At 51.3% G+C, this 21,424-nt stretch overlaps 1 protein-coding gene across 1 annotated transcript in view; it reads left to right on the top strand.

Moving 5' to 3' along the window:
* The window catches only part of polrmt (polymerase (RNA) mitochondrial (DNA directed)), a 47,842-nt gene that overhangs the window by 13,913 nt on the left and 12,505 nt on the right, over window positions 1–21,424 (top strand). The window contains exons 5-15 of the mRNA XM_088621708.1: window positions 2,004–2,190; window positions 5,021–5,170; window positions 7,143–7,310; window positions 7,516–7,686; window positions 8,846–9,085; window positions 10,836–11,627; window positions 12,164–12,286; window positions 13,222–13,344; window positions 13,666–13,845; window positions 14,341–14,427; window positions 15,868–15,981. Coding sequence (XP_088477834.1) covers window positions 2,004–2,190; window positions 5,021–5,170; window positions 7,143–7,310; window positions 7,516–7,686; window positions 8,846–9,085; window positions 10,836–11,627; window positions 12,164–12,286; window positions 13,222–13,344; window positions 13,666–13,845; window positions 14,341–14,427; window positions 15,868–15,981 — 2,335 coding nt within the window. The remainder of the gene's footprint in view (window positions 1–2,003; window positions 2,191–5,020; window positions 5,171–7,142; window positions 7,311–7,515; window positions 7,687–8,845; window positions 9,086–10,835; window positions 11,628–12,163; window positions 12,287–13,221; window positions 13,345–13,665; window positions 13,846–14,340; window positions 14,428–15,867; window positions 15,982–21,424) is intronic.

The raw sequence follows: 21,424 nt of genomic DNA, 5'->3' as shown, positions 1-21,424 counted from the left end.
TTTCTCCAGGCTTCTGTGAATGAAGAGTAGAAGGGTGCATCGGCTTTAGGGTGAGACCTCCTAGAGTCCGATTTTACAAGATCACCTGCAGCCCAGGAAGGGGCAGTAGGTGGCAGACTCTGCGTGGGCACAGGGTTGAAGAGTAGCAAAGCTTTGCGATGGGTTGCATCAAGGGAGGTCTGATGCACTGAGGATTACCGAACCCTTCTTTGCTGGCCGATGCAGGTGCCACCATGGTCTTGGGTTCCTCTGCGTGTTTTTTTGCCGGGTGACTGCAAGAGGAGGGGCAGGCCATGGGGTTCTCGTTGTCCCCCTGCGCCAGAGTCCAGTTTCAGAGATGGGGGGGTCGCGTGGTGCAGGGTGAAGTCCCTCGCTCTCTTGATTTCCTCGGCTCCCTGGGGGGCACCCCGTGTGCCCTCGCGGCCCCTTTCTCTGTCCGCTGCATGGTGAGAGGGCATCACCGTGTTGGCATAAACCACCTGAAGGCACCACACCCCATGTGGGTAGCATAGCGTGCTTTCTTGCTCCCATGCAGCCAACAAGACGCTGCAAAGGAGAGAGCCATCTGCTAGAGAACACAAGCTCTCAAATCGTTGAGAGAGGCTGACCGGCATCACGACCCCCCCGGTCGTTCTGAAGGATATCTCCACGGCAAGAAAGAAGCTGCACCCCGGGCGTGCCGCGTGTGCACATTAAATTAATCTGGCTGCTGAGCGCGATTGCATCTGAAGGACTGAGCCATTAAGGCAGGATTTCCTGTGGAAGGTAATTACAGGACGGCTCTTTAATCACTGTCGTAGGAAGGTGGGGAGGAGAGAACTTTTGTTTTTCCAGGTTTTAATGAGAAGGTTCCCCCCCCCACCCCCCCCACCCCTCCACCTGATCTGTAGCCCTCTTCTGTTTGGATTCTAGGCCACTAGAGGGCGGTAATAACATGCCAGAGCGCCCTGCTCTCCTGCAGCCACCTGTGTGCGTTGTCCGCTGCCGCTGTTCTGGGTTGCGCAGTGCCACACTCCTGAAGGAACCGTTACCGCATTCCTGAGGACCAGCGGAACGTTTGCATGAGGCCGGATATATCCGCCGGGGGGGGGGGGATGGACAGATCTCGTCGGACTCTTCTTTGTGCTCAGTTTAGAGCTTGAGCTGCTGCAGCACAGCCACCAGGACAGGGGACCAGGTGCTGCCCGTGTGCTGAGACCGGAGGTTGCGCGCTGTGGCTGCCAGCGCGGCGCTGTCTGTGATGCGCATGCAGGCTGTGCTGCGGCAGGCAGAGCGCCTGGCCCCTCCGTCCTCCAAGCGCGTGCGAGCGTGTCAGTGTTCGCAGCTCACTTACAGGAGGAAGTGCCAATTACCGCAGCTCTGATAAGGCCCCTGGGCTCTTGCAGCCCATTAAACCTTGCACTCATCTCAGATGTTTAACCTTGCTGCTGCGCACAGCCTCAGATCCCTGTCTGATACCTAGCCCGCCTTCATTAGTGTGGCAGCCCACTCTCAGCCCCACCACCAGGCTGGCTGTGGCTGTGCTGCATTACGTTAGTCGCAAGCGTTGGCCTTCTTCTCCTTTCTTAATGTCACAGGATCTCTGCTGCCTAACGAGCTGAAAAATCTGGTAGAAATACAGGAGCAGTACTGGGGAGCCATGAAAAGACATTGTCGTTTTATTTTGCACTGTGGGGAGACGAGGCGTTGCCTGTGGTATGAGTGATCCTGCAGGGGGTGGAGTTTTGGGGTCAAATGTGGGTGGGGGGGGGACTCTGGAGCAGAGGGCGTCTCGTCTCCCAGAGTGAGCGGAGCTGTCTGGAGCTCTAGTCTGACTGCTTGTGTCACCTGTACCTAAGCGGGGTTGATTGCAGCACATGTGAATCCAGCGTGTGCTCGGGAGCAGGGGCTAGGACCCGTGCTCCCTCTCTGTCTCCATGGGCTGCAGGTGAGTGGTGTGTGAACTGCCTGGTCTGTGGCTCATGTTCCCCCCCCTCTCCCCCCCTCCCTCTGGCTCGCTCCAGGTGTTTGCTGCAGCTGGAGAAGGACGGTTTCTCGCTGGAGGCCTTGTACAGGAAGTGCGTTTTCCGGGAGGACGAGCGCGAGATGGTGCTGAAGGCCGTGCAGGCGGTGCAGCCTGACTTCCAGCCCCACGTGCCCACGGACACGAAAATCTGTTCTTCTCCCCTGGTTCAAGACTTTTACACCAAGGTACCCAAACGTCTCGGCCCCTGTAGCACCCTTAAGAGCCAGCCCCTTAGTTCTGAGCGAGGAGGAGGAAATCCTTCCGAAAACCCAACATGTCCATCTGATCAGCTTCAGTTTCAGTCTTGTTTTAAGGCGTCATAGATAGATTCAGTGCCTGTTAAGATTCAGTGAGGTCTGTACAGTGTGGAACTAAAACGCATTGAGATCCAGGAACAGGAGGCTTTACACAAGGGGTTGTGGGAGTCTGGAGCAAAATTGTGTGCTTGAAGCTGAGACCCTGGTTTCTTTCAAGAAGTGCCTGGATGACATCTTCCGATCAATTATCTTCTAGCTGCCTCACAGGGATGTTCTCATGTTCTAAAAAGTGGACTTGAGTGTCGATATCTATATAGGAGACTGCTTTCTCATTCTGTGGAGGTGTGGATGCTGTAATTGGACGTGCTGCATCCCATTTTCACACTGATTCATCAACGTGCCTCTTCTGGGATATTTTTAGCTTTCTGGTTGGCACGAGTGTTTTTTTTTTGGGGGGGGGGGGGGGTTGGGAGGAAGGTGTAGAAATGACAAACTAGGGAAAAATGGGATCATCTGCCTTCTCTGCCAGCTGGTGCGAGGCTCAGCTGACCCGCACACGGCAGGGGCAGGCGCGAGAGAGATCGGGGACCTGTGAGCTCTCTTCACCTGGGGACCGTGCCACAGCAGTCTTTTCACAAGCAAGCGTGAAAGGTCCCCCATGCGTGTGGCAGTAGAAGCAACAGGAGCACTAACAATCAATTAAAAGTGATAGGACAATTCAAAAGTGGTTCAACTACTGTATGTATCTATGCTGTCTCTTTATTTATATGGAGTTGATTGAAGGGGGAACTGCAGTCCCAATTTCTCCGACCGGTTATTAAATCTCGTTAACAAACTAAATACTTCAATGCAATTGAAAAATTGGACAAATTAAATGCATTAAATGTAAGGAATTATTATTATTATTATTAATGAAAATTGCAAATCCTTTTTGTGCAAAAAGATTGAATCCTGGCCAGTCACCACAGTGGCTGGTTAACAGTTATCCACTGCCATGCTTGTGTGTGTGTGTGTGTGTGCTCAAATACACTTGCACGACAGGTGTGTGTGTGTGCTCAAATATACTTGCACGACAGGTGTGTGTGTGTGCTCAAATATACTTGCACGACAGGTGTGTGTGTGTGTGGGGGGGAGGGGGAGCTTTTTTCTGGCTGTCAGCCAAGCACCTAGTACTTTTAACACTTAGCACCTTGCAGTTAAGCCAGCCAGGTGTGAACGTAAACAAACCAGATGTCTTTTGCATTAATTACAGTAACCTCTGGGTTTGCTCGTTTTCCCACAAGCTCTTGTCTCGGCGTCTGGCTCTCATTGCGGTGGCTCAAGACGCTGGGGGCAAGTGCGTCAGGGGCTGGGGTGTGTGTTTGCACACAGGAGTAATTAAACTTGTGAGAGGGACACGCCACACGCAGCAGGGGAAGGGATGTGGGGTCCGTACACATGAACGAAGTTCAAAGGAGCTGTTGCTCCTTTTCTTTTCAAAAGAAATAACTGTCCTAGCCAGCAGCTGTATCACCCTGCAGCTCCCAGCCGGCAGCCCCACTGGAGCCCAGCAGGTGTGAGCCCGGCCAGTACCTGGAGGGGAGACTCCTGGGAAAGCTAAGGCTGCTGCTGGAAGAGGTGTTAGTGGGGCCAGCAGGGGGCGCTCACCCTGCGGTCTATGTGGGTCCTAATGCCCCAGTCCCATCCTTCGGATGAGATCTAAAACCAATGTCACGACTCTCTGTGGTCATTAAAAAATCTCAGGGCATATCTCAAAAAGAGTTGGGGTGTAACCCTCGCTTTTTTCCTTACTCCTTTTCTCCAGGGATTGGTACCAGTTCGAAGTCGTTCTAGTTATAATATCTACTGGTACAAAATATCGCCAGCCAGCCCCCTTGTTGACGGGGTGTCTTCTTATATAAATGTTCATAGACGGCAACCCTAGATTTCATAGATACTGGTACACGGAGCGTTTCTCCCAGGGCGTTTCTCGAAAAGAGTAGGGGTGTTACCCCAGTGTCCTGGTCAAATTTCCCCCTGGCCTTTATCCATCATGGCCTCCTAATAATCCCCAGCTATGAACTGGTTTCATCACTCTGCTCTCCTCCCCACTGAGAGCTGGTGTGTGGGGAGCGGACTGGAGCATCATCCAGGTGGGGCTGCACACTAGTGGTGGTGGAGAGGATCCCCATAACCTGTATAGTGCTTTGAGTGGGGTGTGCAGAAAAGTGCTATATAAGTGTGAGGATTTTTTTTTCTTACATCAAAATGCAAAGACTTCATGCACTGATAGAAAAGGAGATTTGAACATATTGGTAAGACACAAATACTAATACAACTCAACAGCTGACCTGTGGTTTCGATGGCTTGGGTGCTGCTTGTGTAAATGTGAGAGGGGGTTGAAGGGGCTGCCTGTGGAGTCTCCACACTGTGCAGTTTGCTGGGCTCTGCTGGTCAGCCCATTGAACGTGTGAATAAATTCTGCCGCACTAGAAGACCTGGTCCTGTGCTGTGGTAGAGTTCTGCACGGCCAGGCTTTGAGAGGGGGTCTGACATTACTTCTGTGACTGAGTGGACAGTGCCTGAACCAAGTCCAGCAGTTTTTCCAGGTCCGGTGCTCAGTGCAGACCTCCAGCTTAAGCAGAGCCAGGGCCCAGCAGCTGTTCCGGGTCAAGAAAAGATACAGCTTCTTCCTAACTTCCTAACTTCCTCCGGGCGCTGGCTGGGCTGTCCAGCATGAGCCCGGGGGTAACTGAGTTCTTCCCTTACCGTATTGCAGAGGGAGCTGGCTCAGTACCCCAAACTGGACTTCACCCTGGCCGAGCTGAGGGAGAGATTCAGGCGGCAGCTGAGCACAGAGCAGGCCGACACCCTGACCATGGACTCTGTGGAGGCCAGCAAGCCGATCACCGAGCACATGGCCAAAATGGTACCAGTCTGCGACTTCACACTGCTGAGCCTGGCTGGATAAATCTCGCATATGAAGGATGTGTTTGTTAGTCTTTGTTTGATGTTGCAAAGATTTTTATTTAAAAAGTCACTCCATTATTATGGTATTCTGGGAATCTACCACCTGTTTCGAATGTTCAGCAATTATACCTTAATAATGACACGTGTACATTCTGTTTAAACTGGAGATCCAGTTCATTTGAAACGATCATCATGGATTTTGTTTTGTATATGTGAGTTTGCATACTCATATATATATGGTAAGTGTTTGGCTGCTCCCTCTATAGTCCTGAAGCTTGCAGATGGTGACCAACTAAATCCACTCAGGGAAGGAAAATCTGTTGCTCCTCTAATTTCTGCTTTGGCCCCGGTTTTTCTAAAGCATAGTAAAACCCCAAACTGAATTCTCAGGAATTTGTAGGAAGCAGAATTTCCGGTGGCATACCCAGGGAACATGGGGAGACACCGCATTGACATTTAGATTTGGTTCTCTGCGTCTTCCGACTGCATTTTGAAAGTTAAGTACTGCAATGTTCCCTAAGAGCCTGAAGCCAGTCTTTTTAAAAAAAAAAAATCAAGCCTGCGGATTCTGAACAGGTCCTCAATCATGTTCAGTGATGGCACTCTGTTTTTCTGTAGTATCCAAGCAAGCTGTTCTCCTGGCCTAGAAAGCAGGCCGGCCGGAGACAGCCACGGCCCACTTTTAAAACAAGAGAGGGGGTCTCTCTCCCCTCTCCCCTCCCATCTCTGTGCTTTGCCGAGTGTGAGTTGCCTACCACCCTTGTTGGCCTGGTCTACTCGAAACCCCTGCCAATCCAGTTGCAAACCCCAAAAATGGGTAATGATAATAAATAGCCTTTATTTATGAAGCACCAAGGATGCTGCACATTGTGAATAAAGAAAAGTACAATAAGAGTAAAGGAGGAAAAAAAAAAACAAGATCACACAGTTTTTTACAAATTGACTGTAGTCAATCAGACACAGACCTTGGTAAAAAGGTATGTTTTAAGTTTAGATTTGAAGAGAGTTACAGACGTTCTCTCTCAAGTCTTAGGATGGTCATTCCACAACACTGGGACAGCGACAGAAATGGCACGGATGTCAACAGTCTGTGATTTAGCCCTGGGGACAGTGAGCAGAGGACCGGCTTCCACTGCACAGAGCCTGTGGTGGGGGAGTGTACACACGGAGGAGTTCAGAGATGTATGAAAGAACCAGATTTAGAGCCTTGAAAGTCAGCAGCAAGATCTTGTATTGAAAACGTGACTTCCTAGGCAACCAGTGTTGAGACTTAAGTGTAGGAGTGATAGGCTGCCAGCGTCTGGCTTGAGTAAGTTGTCTAGCTGCAGGGTTTTGAACATATCGCAACAAAGAATGCATAAGAAGAAGGGAAAGGAGAATGCATAAATTTGCACGCAGATATTTTCTGCAAGTGGCTTAAACAAGCACTGGGGGGTGAAGGAACCAAGAGATTTGAGCCTGAAGTGTCTGTTCGTCTAGCAAGGCTTTATTGTATGCATACAAGGAGCAACACATTTCGGGCTTACTGTTGTATTGCTCAGAGGGGTTTACACAGCTTATATACACTTTTCTCTCCATCTTCCTCCCTCCTGTCTTTGAGGTAGCTCTCTCAAGAGACTTCGGGACTCAGAAAGCACTTAAAACATTCCTTTCTTATCAGGAGTTTAATATAAACATTCCCCATCAGGGAGCTGAGTACAGAAGATGGGGGTTCAGTACAGGGATTGAGAAGCATCTGTGCTCAAGCAAGCGTGAAGGTCCGAGTTTAGCATGTGAATTCAGCAGTTCACAGCTCCTACCACTATATGGGTACAGAGTTACATACAGATTCTGCTAGCAGACTCCATCAGGGGGGTGTAAAGGGCAATAGAGCCTGCAACCGAAAGTCATCCAGGGATGGTGTTTATACTGTCTCTCCCTGGCTGTTTCAGAGGGACCTGCTGGGGCTTCTGCGCACTCACTGGCACAAGGCCTTGCTCCAGTCCCTGCGGGAGAGCAAGCTGCTGCTGGCCAACAGCGGGCAGAAGAGCTGGAAGATGAACCTGTACCCTTACCTGTGCCTGCTGGACGACCGCGAGTACGTGGACATCATGCTGCAGGTGAGAGACGGGCAGATGGGGGGGGGGGGTGGATGTCATTTATCCCGTAGTCGTGCTCTTTGGCTTTTCAGCAAGGGCAGCTCTCTGTGGGGTGCCTGCCAGGTGAATTCCACCTCCCTTCCCAGTGCTGGTTTTTGGATCCTCAGGAACGCGTTGCTCGTTTCCCGGCGTTTGTCGCTGACAGAACGGCTTCCTCCCTCCTCAGAGCGTGTGCAGCCTGCAGCCCAGCGGAGAATCCCTGCTGATCCTGGCCAGGGACCTGGGCAACCGGGTGTACAACAAGTACTGCATCAGGAGGAAGGCCCAGAGCCTCATGCTGGAAAAGCTGGCCGCCATCTACAACCGATACGCTGAGCTGCTGGCGAAGGACACTGAGGTATCGCTCTCTGTCTCCCTCCGCAAGCTGGCAGAGGCACTGAAGACCTGCGGCAGTCCCCGTCAGTGTCCTGGTCCTGGGGGAGCCCTGTGTCTGCAGGACAGTGCTTTCCAACTGGGCCCTTAATCACCAGTGCTAATTAGTGCCTGTAACTGATCTGCTAAACTGCTGGTTTAGACTTTTTCTGCACTCGGGTCTTGCTTTCACAAATGACCTAGTTAAAGTGCGTTTCCAGCAGCTTCAGCAAAAAACTTTGGGCAATGTCTCCTCAAGTTGCCCATGAGGAATTTGCTCCCTTATTTCTGACTCAGTAGCTCTTGCTCTTCACAGTCAGTCTGGGAAGCAACACAGTGGGAGGGGACAGTGTGTTCAATAAGTGCACTGTGAGTGCGAGTGAGTGTTTTTCCTTCTGCGCTGGTAGAAGTGTTTGTTTCAGCTTGCACGCTTGAATGAGGACGGTCCTGGAACTCGCTAATTAGCACAGGGTTCACGCTAATTACACATCGCATTCATCTTTTTTAAGAGCTGAAAGCAAGTCTGAATAAAGGCCTCAGATAGAAAATTCAAGTAAATTAGCCTGTGGCTCAGAGCTCAGCTGGAGAAAAAACAGAGATAAAGCAGAGTTGAAAACATTTGGAAAAGCTTAGTGGCTCCCATTCTCCAGCAATACCTTACAAGACTCCTGGGTCAACAGAGCTACTTCATTCTGGTACAAGGAGTTCAGAACAGGGCTTACCCAGGACCAAGATGGAGACCCCCTGAACCGCAGGGTCCATTCGGACTGCAGCGGCATGGCTCTCCACCAATCAGATTGCCACAGCAGGGGCTGAATCTTTCTGCCTTGTCCCCCTGCCCCCCTCATAGCTCTGTTAACACTGCTGCCTCACAGTAACAGGGTTTAAACCCAGCTCCAGGCACCCACAAGCAAGGTATCTGCATGTGTGCAAGTTGGCTATTTGCTGGGAGCTCTGCTTTCCTCCTGCCTCTCAAAGGCATGCAGTTTTAGATTTGATTGGCTGCTCTAATTTGTCGATTTCTTTGTCGGTGTGGCAAGTTTAGCTGTTCCCAGGCTGACAGGTGTTGGACGTGATGAAACCCGAACATGATAGGAAGGTTTGCCTCCTCTCATTTGTGGCCTTTCTGTCTGCGTCTCCCCCAGTCCAGCAAGGTCCTGCCGCGGGAGCGGTGGGCGGGGCTGGAGGCGGAGCTTGCCTCCGGCCCCTCCCTGCTGGGCGACAGCGCGCAGTGGCCACACATCCTGGTGGTGCAGCTGGGCACGCACCTGGTGGGTCTCATGATCTCGGAGCTCAAGGTGCACGCCAACATCCTGAACCCCGCGCTGGAGAAGAAGCTGATCCCAGTTCTGTATCACATGTACACCTTTCGCAGCAACCGACAGGTAAAAACCCACTAACCCACCCCTTCGCAAACGAAGTGTAACGTGCTACGGCTTCAGGTAGTATAAACCGCATTCAGTGTCTGGAAGATAAACTCGAGAGCGGGCTGGAGTCAGGCGCGCGCTGTGAGAGCAAGCAGGATGCCGTGAGCAGAGAGCACAGTGTGCGCAGCAAGCAGGGACACAGTCCAAACAGGTCAAAAGCCAAAACGGGTGAGGTTCAAAGCCAGGCAGAGATGAGAAGCACAAAGGGAAATCCACAAACAGTCAAGGGAAACGAGCAGAGTTGGTAGACTAGGAGACAGAGTACAAAGCACAAGAGGAGACTCTAATGAACAGAGTTAGGGCGAGGGTCTAGAATCCAGGAAACAAACAGCAACCTCTATGAAAGAGCTCCTCAGCACTGCCAGATCACGGTAGCTTGACCCACCTGAGGCAGGCATAGTAGTAAATTGCCTCCAGGTGGTACAGGACTCATGTCAGATTAGTATCCACTAATACAAGGGGGAATGGCATTATTGCAGCGTCAGATCATGTACGTGGCCTTTGTCCTGTGTAGCAGGCAGCAGAGAGGTAGCTCCTGACTGTGATCACATTCTGTCTGAAAACAACAACTTTGCAAAATGTAGTTTGTTTTTATTCCTTGATCTCAGTGTGGGCTTCTTCTTTATCCTCTTCCAGCAGACGCATCGTCTGATGGCTTCTGGACACAGTAATAATGAGAGTAATGTGCCTTTAACTAAGCACCCCGTCTCTTCTGCACTAGAGTGCCTCTCTCCCGCTGCCTCTACAGCACTTTTCATATGAGCTCTTCATGCCAGCTTATGCCCATATGAATTATAGAAAAGCTGTCTTGCAAGGATCGATGGTGCAGTTTGTCAGGAGTAATGGCTTTGGAATTAATCCCTTTTTTACCGTGTTCTTAATTGGCTGTGTGATTTACAGCCTTGAGCACAGTCAAAGGCCTCCTCTGTCTAGAAGGTGCTTCTGCGTTGTTTTTTTGGGGTCTCCTCGGAATCTCGTTGTTTTCACAGGACAGCGACACCCCCCTCCAGCACTGTGCTGCGTATTTAAGGACCCTTATTGTTCAGGGTCCACCCACACACCACGCCAAGGAGTTTCTGCCGATGACCGTAGCGGCAGCCCCCTGTATAGAAGCTGATAACTATGTTATCCTCAAGAAATGTCACTTTATTCCAGATCCACTTTAAACCAGAGGCCTTAATCCAGGAATCTCGTATGACTTCCAGGCGTGCTCTCTTTGTCCTCTCCCATGTCCAGGAGAGTGTGCCGATCCCATAGCTTTTACAGGTTGGATTAAAGTTAATAGAATGAACCAGAACTCAATAGAAGTGCCGTTATGCTCTGCTTTAATGATAAGGATCCTCGCTTGAACGTATCCTTGATTATCTTATTAATTTGCATAATCACTTGAGTTTCCTGGTGTTTCAGACATATGGGAAGTGAAATTGCCCCTGTAGTAACGTGAAATGCACAGTTCCTCTTGTCTGCCATGCTAGTGTAGAAAAGTAACCTTTTTTTTGTGTTTTTAGCTGGATCTGGATCTTTCTGACCACAGGGGTGGTCAGTAGCAACAGAAGACAAAATGATTTTAATTTCAGCAAACTCTAGTTCAAAATCCTGTGAGATTTTACATGCAAAGGCCAGATGAGATCCTTAAATGAATAGTCTTCCAGTAAGTAAGTAAACAAGTGTACTAAATGTCCTGTTTGTTCCTTCTGCTTTGCCTAAGGTTGGGTTTATAAAGCCCCATCCAATTCTGACACAAATCGTGTCTGAAGCCATGGAGACCAAGCTGACCTTTGACTCCTATGTGATGCCCATGCTGTGCCCGCCAGTGCCATGGACCTCGCCGCGGTTCGGTGGCTACATCCTGACTCCCACCAAGCTGATGCGCTCAGTGGAAGGAGCGATCCAGCACCAGATGCTCCTGGAGAAGGGTCCGGAGCAGGACCTGTACGCCGTGCTGGACTCCCTCAACCAGCTGGGCAACTGTGCCTGGAAGATCAACCAGCCCCTCCTGGACATCATCATCTCCATCTTCAACGACAAGGGCTGCGACAAACTGGACATCCCCCCGCCCATGTCCGAGGCGCCCGAGGTGCCCCACTTCAACCCGCGGGAGCACACCTATTCCGAGGAGGAGAAGGCGTCCCTGAAGAAGGAGGTGGCCAAGTGCAAGAAGAAAGCGGCGGAGATGCACAGCCTGCGCATGGACGCCCTCTACAAGCTCTCCATCGCCAACCACGTGCGCGATGAGGTCTTCTGGTTCCCCCACAACATGGACTTCCGCGGGCGCACCTACCCCTGCCCGCCGTACTTCAACCACCTGGGAAGTGACGTCACCCGTGCCGTCCTGCTGTTCGCCGAGGGCAAGGCCCTGGGGCCGCACGGCCTGGACTGGCTCAAGATCCACCTGGTCAACCTCACCGGGCTCAAGAAGCGCAGCTCCCTCCAGGGGAGGCTGCAGTACGCCAACAGCATCATGGACAGCATCCTGGACTCGGCAGACAGCCCCCTGACTGTGAGTGTTGGCCCTTTCTGCTGTCTCGAGCTTGACGTGATCCGAGTGTTGGCCCTTTCTGCAGTCTCGAGCTTGACGTGATCCGAGTGTTGGCCCTTTCTGCAGTCTCGAGCTTGACGTGATCCGAGTGTTGGCCCTTTCTGCAGTCTCGAGCTTGACGTGATCCGAGTGTTGGCCCTTTCTGCAGTCTCGAGCTTGACGTGATCCGAGTGTTGGCCCTTTCTGCAGTCTCGAGCTTGACGTGATCCGAGTGTTGGCCCTTTCTGCCGTCTCGAGCTTGACGTGATCCGAGTGTTGGCCCTTTCTGCCGTCTTGATCTTGACGTGATCCGAGTGTTGGCCCTTTCTGCAGTCTCGAGCTTGACGTGATCCGAGTGTTGGCCCTTTCTGCAGTCTCGAGCTTGACGTGATCCGAGTGTTGGCCCTTTCTGCCGTCTCGAGCTTGACGTGATCCGAGTGCGACCCGGAAGGGTGCTGGGTTTTCTGCCTGCAGGGCAGTGCCGTGGTGACGTCTGATTCTGTGATCTGTCGCTGTAGGGGGAGAAGTGGTGGACAGAAGCAGATGAACCCTGGCAGGCCCTTGCATGCTGCATGGAGATCGCCAATGCCTCGCGCTCACCGGACCACACACAGTACATCTCCCACTTCCCAGTGCATCAGGTGAGACCTGTGTGACGCCTTCGTCTCCATTTCTACCTCGACTTCTGTTACCTTCTGCCTGAAGGCACGTTACACTTGCAGCGGAATCAGGAATCAGCGGAATCAGGAATTTAGAAACACATCTAAAAATAATGACAGAGAAACACAACATCATGCCTGAAGGAGGCTCTACTGCCGAAACACTGTGCTTCCTTCTGTTTCTTCAGAGGGGAATTAACCTTTACTTGTTCCTTTGCAGCCAACGCACACGTTGACGCAGCTCCCCACTTGAACATCTAAAAAAAGTTATTAATAGAAGGCAGACATGAAATATCATCATGTAATCTGGAAGGAATCCAGTGCCTGTCTGTGTCCCTTAATCTGTCTCTACTTGTATGTTACTGGTTATGGCTCAAGCAGCTGTATATATATTTGAGCAAAAAAACACAAACTAAAAAAACAGGCAGTGGCAGTTTAAGGTAATCAGTGATTTCCACTTGCCTGCTACTGACCCCTCTGTTCCAGACCCAAAGCCTGCTCTCAGTGCCTCTCAATCTGACACACAAGTGATCCCATATGGGCTAGTCTGCTCTGAGCTCCTACAGGTGATGAAAGTAAACCCGTGTTGTAACGGATGCTCCATCCTTGGTCTTTCCTTCGCCTTCTGAGCTGCTCTTGGCTGTGAGTGTCACTGCTGGCAGTGAGACGGGCAGTTTGCAGTTGTAAAGGTTTGTGTGCGCCCAGTCCAGCATCCAGTGTCTCCGTTCACTGCATCCTCAAGCTAGGAGATCTGCTGAACGGTACCTTGCCTGAGAAATTTAGGATCTCCAGTTGTTTTGTATTGTATATCCACCCGGTTTGGACTGGCCCTATTGCGAGGTTCTGTCACAGCTCACGACAACGATCTTTCCGTGTTCCGACCCGTTGTGAGATCTGGATCTCTCTCCCTCTCCCAGGATGGCTCGTGTAACGGCCTGCAGCACTATGCCGCCCTGGGGCGCGACGTGATTGGCGCCACCTCCGTCAACCTGATGCCGTGCGAGGTGCCCCAGGACGTGTACAGTGGCGTGGCGCAGCAGGTCAGCGGGTGGGCCTGGGGACGGGGGGTCCGGACTTTTTGCAGGGGAGCGCGAGACAGTGGCGTGTCTGCAGCGTCTCAATCATATTCATGAAACATTCACCACCACCTTGAGCCTGAAACAAATGATATATTGTCCTGTACTGACAAACAGTTAGAACAATCAGTGAAGCTGTCTAGTGCCACCTAATTTAATGACCCTAAGCTCTCTGCTTTGGATTTTATGACAATGGATGTGGCGGATTTATCCAGGGAGGGGAAACGCTTTGTGAATAAAGGTGCCCTCTCTCTGCTGTCCCCCCCCGGTACCCTCTGCTGGCAGGTGGAGGAGTTCCGCGCGCGGGATGCCCAGAGGGGGCTGAAGATCGCCCAGGTGCTGGATGGCTTCATCAGCCGCAAGGTGGTGAAGCAGACGGTGATGACGGTGGTGTACGGCGTGACGCGGTACGGCGGCCGGCTGCAGATCGAGAAGAGGCTGAAGGAGATCGAAAACTTCCCCAAGGTACCAAGGGGGAATACAGCCACAGCACCGATCTCTGGTGACGGGCCACAACCCTGTACAGGGTCATCTCGGGTTAATTACTAATCGCATTTATAGAACGCCTTCATCCAGTTCAGAATATTTCACTCCACCTTCCCCCCACTGGAGTGCATCTCCCACCTGTGCGACACACAGCAGCCATTCTGCACCAGCAGCAGTTCAGGGGAAGGAGTGAGAAACTGGATCTGTTCTAATGAGGGGGAAGATTGGGTAGACAAGCCCGGAGTGGAATTTGGACAGCAAATAGAGGTTAGGAAGGCATCCCTAATTGTCCTACGAACAGCTGTGGGATTTTTAACGACAAAGCAGTCAGGACCTTGATTTAATGTCCAAAAGATGACATTGATATGCAAGATCTCCCTTAATTAGTGGGTTGATGCACTGATTCTTCCAGTCCAGGTGTTCCCTCTTGCGCCCCCTGCTGGGCGGGAGCTGACCCTGTCTTGTGATTTGCAGGAGTACGTGTGGGATGCCTCTCATTACCTGGTGCACCAGGTCTTCACCAGCCTGAAGGAGATGTTCACTGGAACCAGGGAAATCCAGGTTAGACCCCGACTGATGCTGCCAACCTTTGAAACAGCACTTTCATGAAGGAGGAGGAGCAAAGGATCTGAGGCATGGGGCCCAAGTAATGTGAATCCAGTAAAACTTTGCATCAAGTTAATCAAATTCCACCACTGCGGGCACTAAGACAGATTGTTTTTCCATCTGAAGTTTCTTTAAGGGGAGTTTGAAATAGCCACTTATCCAGAATTGCTTATTCCAAACATTTTGTTGTTTTTTTTATCTGTTCTATTCATGGTACATAAGGAAGAACTTAGAATCACAGGTTTGTCTGGGGAAAAAAGGCCCCAGTATTGTCCAAGATAAATATATTACGTTTCTAAAATTGCCTTTGAAAGATGGCTTCCTAAGAACACATATAACAGAATTGGGTTGAACTATTTATTGGAGGTTGCGGCACAGGAGAAACGCTGTGCTCTGCGGCTCGGTGCTCGCGGTTTCCAAAAGGAGGAAAAGTGTTTCTGAGTGGAGGGACATGCGTCTCCTTTGATTGACTGGTGCCGATCGCCTGGCTCTCTTCCTGACGGGGCCGCCCCCTGCCGATCCTGTCAAAGCGAGCCGCGTCTCCCTTCCTCTTTCCCCCCAAAAAGTTAACTTTAAGTGGGTCAGTACACACCGAGAGACGCCGGGCGTTTTGGGAGGGTTGGAGATGGAGCTAGTTAGATGATAAATCCCCCCCCCCCCCTCTCCCCCTGGCCCCTCCCCACCCTGTCGCACCTTCGAGTGAGGGAGATAAAGCGAGGGCAGCAGGTGGGGTGTCAGAGTGATGAATGGGCCCGAGCTGTGTGGGGAAATTCGAGGAATTTTTCTTAACACGGTGCAGAGCAAGGAGAGACCGTGGGTCTCTAATCGGGTTTTCCCTTCCAGGCATTGCCAGGTCTGGGAGCCCCTGTGCGCGGCCTCCAGACCCGAACCGAAATAAATGACCTCCAGGCCCAATTATTCTTCATTCAGCAGCCCTTCGCTGCGGCGCATGCTGGCGGGTTTGGTATCGGCATTCGGCCCTGAAGCTGTATCTCATCAGCTCACTTTACAGGGGCGGAACGGAAGGGCAGCTCAAAATCCGTAAGGGATCGGACGGCTTTGCGGCAGGCGGATTGGAAAGAGTGCATAGCCCTTTGATCCGTTTGGGGTTTTTGGAGCTCCAAGCCGTTGTGGAAAACTGCACAAACTGGCGATGTCCGATCACCGTTTTGCTCAAGCAGGCGACCAGGGTGCGCTCTCCAGAACCCGCCAGCGTCTTGCATATAAGAAGCTCCCGCTTACAGAGCCTGATGTGCCAAGCAGCTGGGCATTAGGAGTTTGCACTCCATGTCTGCACACTAGCAATGTGCATTGGTGATGTGATGTAATGTGAAGTAAAAATAAAACTGTAGCTGTATCTCACGTCCTGAACTTGGGCACCTCCTCCTCCTGCAGGACTGGCTCACGGAGAGCGCCAGGCTCATCGCCAAATCGGGCAGCTCCGTGGAGTGGGTGACGCCCCTGGGCCTGCCCATAGTGCAGCCGTATCATCGTACCAAGAACACCGTGGTGAGTAGGACTGCCGCGGCCTCTGCTCGTGAACACAGCAGACAGAAATGGAACGAGAATAAAAGTCCGCTCTGCTCTCACGGGTCTCACTGCTTGAAGTGACCCCGTCACCTTTGTGCCCCCTATTGCTAGCTCTTTGTCGGCTCCCTCTTGAAGTTATATCCCCCTTTGTACCTTTCCTGTCGGGGTGTGTGAAAATGCAGACAAGCGTTGAAACGTCTAACCAGCCGGTAGTCTTGTGAAAGAGAGGAGGCTGGTATCCGTCTGCTCGTGGTTTTTCCACTTGTGGTTTTTCCACTTGTGGTGGCCAGGAGCAGGCCTGCCCTCCTGCTGCATGCTGGGGGGTGTGGCAGGGACAGGGCAGCACGATGCCTGCACCGCCATTAGAAGCCTTTGTGGTTTTCTTCTGACCTTAATTAGAAACCTCGCGCTTCTCTATAAAGGTCAGGTCCTGCTGGAAGTGAATCAAGGGCCGTCCTTAACAGCAGATTTGCGATTATTTCTGAATCGTTTTGCATGCCATCAGGATTTAAACAAGGCCCTCTGTGCATTCCTTATTCTCAATTTGGCTTTGACATATTGTGGTGCTCTGTGTTGATCTGCATTTGCACAACCAGATGACAATTATGGGACTAAAGCAGTTAGATGTGTTGATCAGGGGAGAAAACGACATTTTCAAAATAGCTCGATCGACCTTAAAGAATTAGATTGAATGTGAAAAGGAATAGATATCCAGCATGTTTGTCTGTGTTTATATCTATGAAAAGCTGGGTGTCTGAATATTAACCTATAGCCCTCTTCAGTAATATTGACACTCCCCCTGGCGAAGAGCTTTCTTGAATGTGAAATGGAGACAAAGCAGGCTAAATGAATTAGCTGCCATTGTCTCCTCTCCACTTCTTCATTCTGGTCCGGTCCTGAGCCACAGAAGCGTCCCTCTCTGGCGCGATCTCTGCCTGCGAGTCTGTCATCAGCGCAGCAGCAGGGTCGAGAGCAGAGGAGCAGCTTGACGTGTCTCACTCATGGCGTCACTGCACAGCGGATCCGCGGAGAGCGCAAATGCTCCTGTTCTTGTTTATGATAGGTGCTGCAGGGTAACGGCTGTGCAAGCGGATATCCTGACAGCCACCGTTGTTTTTAATGAGTGGCTGTCTGACAGCCGCGTTCTTGCAGAAGATGTTCAGGATGCTAGAGCAGGAGGTGGCTTATTGAGATGGGGCAGAGGGACCCTGGACTTTTTGGGGGTTTTGGGATGAGCCCCAGTGGGGTGCAGTGTGTGTGCAGGATGAGCCCCAGTGGGGTGTGTGAGCAGGATGAGCCCCAGTGGGGTGCAGTGTGAGCAGGATGAGCCCCAGTGGGGTGCAGTGTGGTGTGTGAGCAGGATGAGCCCCAGTGGGGTGCAGTGTGGTGTGTGAGCAGGATGAGCCCCAGTGGGGTGCAGTGTGTGAGCGGGATGAGCCCCAGTGGGGTGCAGTGTGGTGTGTGAGCAGGATGAGCCCCAGTGGGGTGCAGTGTGTGAGCGGGATGAGCCCCAGTGGGGTCCAGTGTGAGCGGGATGAGCCCCACTTTTTTACCATTAATGGTTACTCACTGGATTGAAGCAGGGAGGGGAAAGGAGATGATGAACAATCCTCAAAAGAAATTAGCATCCCATAATCATAAAACTCCCTATTCCGGCTGACAGGGAAAAGGAAATTACACCAGAGACAACAGACCACAGACACATGTCAGTAAGCCGAGAAAATGTGATTTTCAGCGCGCTAATCTGATTAGGGCTCACCCTTGTGAGGGAGAAATTATTTCATCAGTTCAGATGGAGTGAAGTCGGAATAAATGAAGACGGAAATGGGCCGAGGACAGAAGGATTTGGGAGTGGGGGCTTTGTTCTCTGACTGGTGCAAGGAGCTCTGGTGGGGCACTGCTTTCGGAGTCGGAATTCAGTTTCCCTAGAGGTACCAATCATATCCTAAACCCACAGCGTTGGTCCAATTGTTTCTATAACGTACCCATCACACCCGGACTCTCCAGCTTTTTTCTGGGCCCCGGGTCTCAGCTGTGTACCCCCTCCACACACGGGGCAGGACGGGGAGGTGTAGGCCAGCTCCCCCCGCCCACTTTCGGGCCACTCGTCTTCAAACGCATCCCAGGCGGCAATTGGATGAGAGGCAGGTCCCTGCCTGGACGGCAGGCCTGCGTGCGCGGAATGAAAAACACCGAGCACAAAATGGAGCCCACACTAACACCGCACGAGCTGACATTTATTTCAGTCCAATAATGGGAAGGTCCTCTGTTTCAGAAGGGGCTGCTGCTCATTTCAACAGGCATGGATCCTTTACTGCAGCTCATCGTCTATTTCCCAATCCTGACTTGGTCTTTTTCGGCGGATTATTGCTGGTCAGGAAATCCAAAAGCTTCACTAATTCGCACGGGGAAGCAATCTTGTGGGGCTCTATAAATTCGATGTCTAGTATCTGTTCTCAGTACAGGTACAGTGTCATTCTCTACTCTCTCCATCTAACAGACAAGCCTCCCCCAATTAAGATGAAACTCTGGTTTGAGGAGTTATCAGTTAGATTTATAATACCAATCAATATGCATGATAAAGTGATGTCATCGATGCTTCTGCTATCCATGCCTTTAATTCCATGTGGGGTAGCAAATGCCACTTCAGTGCAGCTCTGTTGCAGATACAGCTCCCTACAGAAAAGGTATATGAGATAGGGGTCATTGTGCGCGTCCTTGTCCTGCGAAGAAAAGGCATGGGAAATCCTTGCGGGATAAGGTTTTTAAGCTCGGGATGTGCCGTAAGACTTAAATCGTTTTACTGGAGCGATCTTGCTAATTGCTCTCCGCGCATGTGTTTTTTTTTTCTGCGGATAATAAACACAGTTAGAGTTTCAAGGACGCTCCTCAAAAAAAAGGTCGGAGAAGTATTGTGCAGCTCCGCAGGAGATTAGACACAGCCGGGAGAGCCTGTACCTCATCTCTGGGGCCGGCGTGGCGCACGTGCCAACAGCCGTCAGGAACTGGGGTAGGGGCTTGCCGTGTCCGTGGATTCTGCCGGGCGGGAGACGCAGGTGGGATAGGCTACGGAGGTTGTGGGGAGACTTCCGGAAAGAGGGAAAGCCCTCCGTGTGGCTCACGAAGGAAGAACATGAATTTCCATCTAAATTCTGGGGTGAAGCTTGACAGCATCTCTGCTCTGTGCTGTTTTAGGCCACTCTTTCTGTTCCTCTCGGGCCCCGCTGTGTTGTTAAGCACCTGTCGGATCCAAAAGGGGGCTGAATGCGTTTTGCGGCCCTGAGAGCGGTCTTCCCGGGGTGATCCCCACCGACTCTGGGGGTGTCTTAGCGTGCGGAGCCACTTCTTGCAGAAGAGAATGAGAAAATCCTCATTTTCCACCAACGTGTCTGTAAAGCCTAAAAAAAGGTAAAAAACGCAGCTCGCGGGTCTTTAAAAGCTGTTTTTCGAGCTTGTCAGTAAGACTGCGGGAGTCTAGACAAGCTACCCAGCTGTGTGTTTTAAGCCCATTCTCTGGTTTCTTTTAAGAAAAGGCTGGAGGAGATCTGTATCAATTAGATAGTGGACTTGTTCTCATTTTTTATCTGTCTTGCATTCTTAGCATTTGAAGGGCCGGCGTTATCCCCATCTTTCCCTTCACTCCTTTCCCATTGGGGAATTTGTAAGAGGGATTTTAAAAGCACTGTAAACGGCAGTCGGCCCAAATAGTTTCCCCTTCTGCATCTCTTGGGTTCGAGGCCAGGAATGGTCCACGAGCCGAAGTATAGCGCATCCTCGTTGTGTCGACTCTTTTCATGCTTCTGCAATGAAGCCCCCTGCCTCGTGGCCCATGAGCCAGAGGGAGATGTCAGCAGCACCGCTCTGAGACTGAAAGTCCAGACACCGCTGTGTCGAAGCCCCGTACTCTCTCCCGCTGCCCAGCCCTTCCGGTCGGGAGTGATCGGTACTGCCCTTTCATGTCTGGTCTTGGCTTTTGATCTTTCTCCTGGCCTTTGGACTGTAATCAATAAGCCCTCTCCGTGCTAATCCATCTCCATTTCTTAATCACAGCTGAGGCTCCATGCTGATGTAAGTGAAGGCATCTGTGGGGTTTTTTTGTTTTCCCTTTTTGCAAGGAAAATCTCCAGGTTTGAGTCATTTTGTGCTCCACCGGCTGCAGGAACGTCACCCATGAAGGAGAAGGTTTGCACGAACAGACCTGTCCTTGGGAGTTTCAGACCTCACTGGCTCGCGTCCCAAATGAGATCTCGGGCAGGAGTCACAGTACTAAAACTGAGTTGACTAGCACTTCGGACATTTGGGTGGTAAAAAGAAGAAAACCCATTGCTCTCTGCCCCGATTTCAGAGTTCTCCCTTTCTTTTCCACAGCAGATTTGATGGTAAAAACGATCCTTTGCCCTGCATTGTTTTTTTCTTAAGGCAGCTGGAGCCAGACAAGGTGGCCTTTGTTTCGCCATGTTAAGTAGCTCCCTACAGCCTGGCCTCCCCAGATCCAGTAGGTTTCTGCTGTCCCCTTGGGGTGCAAAGCACATGTGGGTCTGTGGTCTGATGGTGGAGGAGCCAACTGTTGAAGTGTTCAAATTGGCCGTTCCTGTGAGGATGGGCCTAAATCCGTAAAGCATCTCGCCGTCGGCTCTTCTTTTCGGTCGTCCGTCATTCCCCCCCACCTTCACCAGAGCCCTGGGGCTCTTTTCTCACTGCACTCTAGGAGTGCAGTTAACCCCACAGACAAGAGTGAACGTCGGAACATTAGCAACATCTCATTAGCTTGTGGGAGCATCCGGACTCCTGAGAGGGAGCAAATCGTGCCGTGTCTCTTGACTTTGAGAAACGCAACTAGGTTTCCCTCTTTCTCTGGGGGCTGTCGGCCATTCCCCCCCCCACCCCCCCACCAGGGAATCACTGTGGAATAAGTTGTTCAGCTGATAATGGGACATAATAGACTCATAAATCACCGTGATGGATGACTAACTGGCTCTTAACCTCATTCGGTATCCAGCTCCCCCCTCCCTCCTCCACCCTGATCTTCATGCCTGCTTGGCTCTTTACAGCGCCGGGTGAGTGTTTTTATTTATTCATTTTATTTTCTGCACTAATTGTTTATAATCCCCTTTCGCCCTGAGGTGTGATTTTGCAGTGGCAAAGTGACTGACTCCCTGAATAAGGCACAAGCTGATTGTTGCTTCCAATGTCAGTGGCGGCCGTTCATTGAAAAGAATGCCTCTTCTCTGTCCCCACCTCTCCCTCTGCCAGCTGTGGACCAGTTCGATCTCTTCCATCCCTCTGTACCTGGACCAGTTCTCTCTGCTCTCACGTGCAGTAATGGAGTTCCAATCTTGTTGGGATATGATGGTGATCGTCATTTTATAATTAATAATAATAATTGCTTACACTTATATAGCGCTTTTCTGGACACTCCACT

This window comes from Lepisosteus platostomus, chromosome 27, assembly GCF_059453375.1.
Source record: "Lepisosteus platostomus isolate fLepPlt1 chromosome 27, fLepPlt1.hap1, whole genome shotgun sequence".
Classification (NCBI taxonomy): Eukaryota; Metazoa; Chordata; class Actinopteri; order Semionotiformes; family Lepisosteidae; genus Lepisosteus; species Lepisosteus platostomus.
The sequence above is the reverse complement of the archived record's forward strand: the minus strand, read 5'-3'. Positions and strand labels throughout refer to the sequence as shown.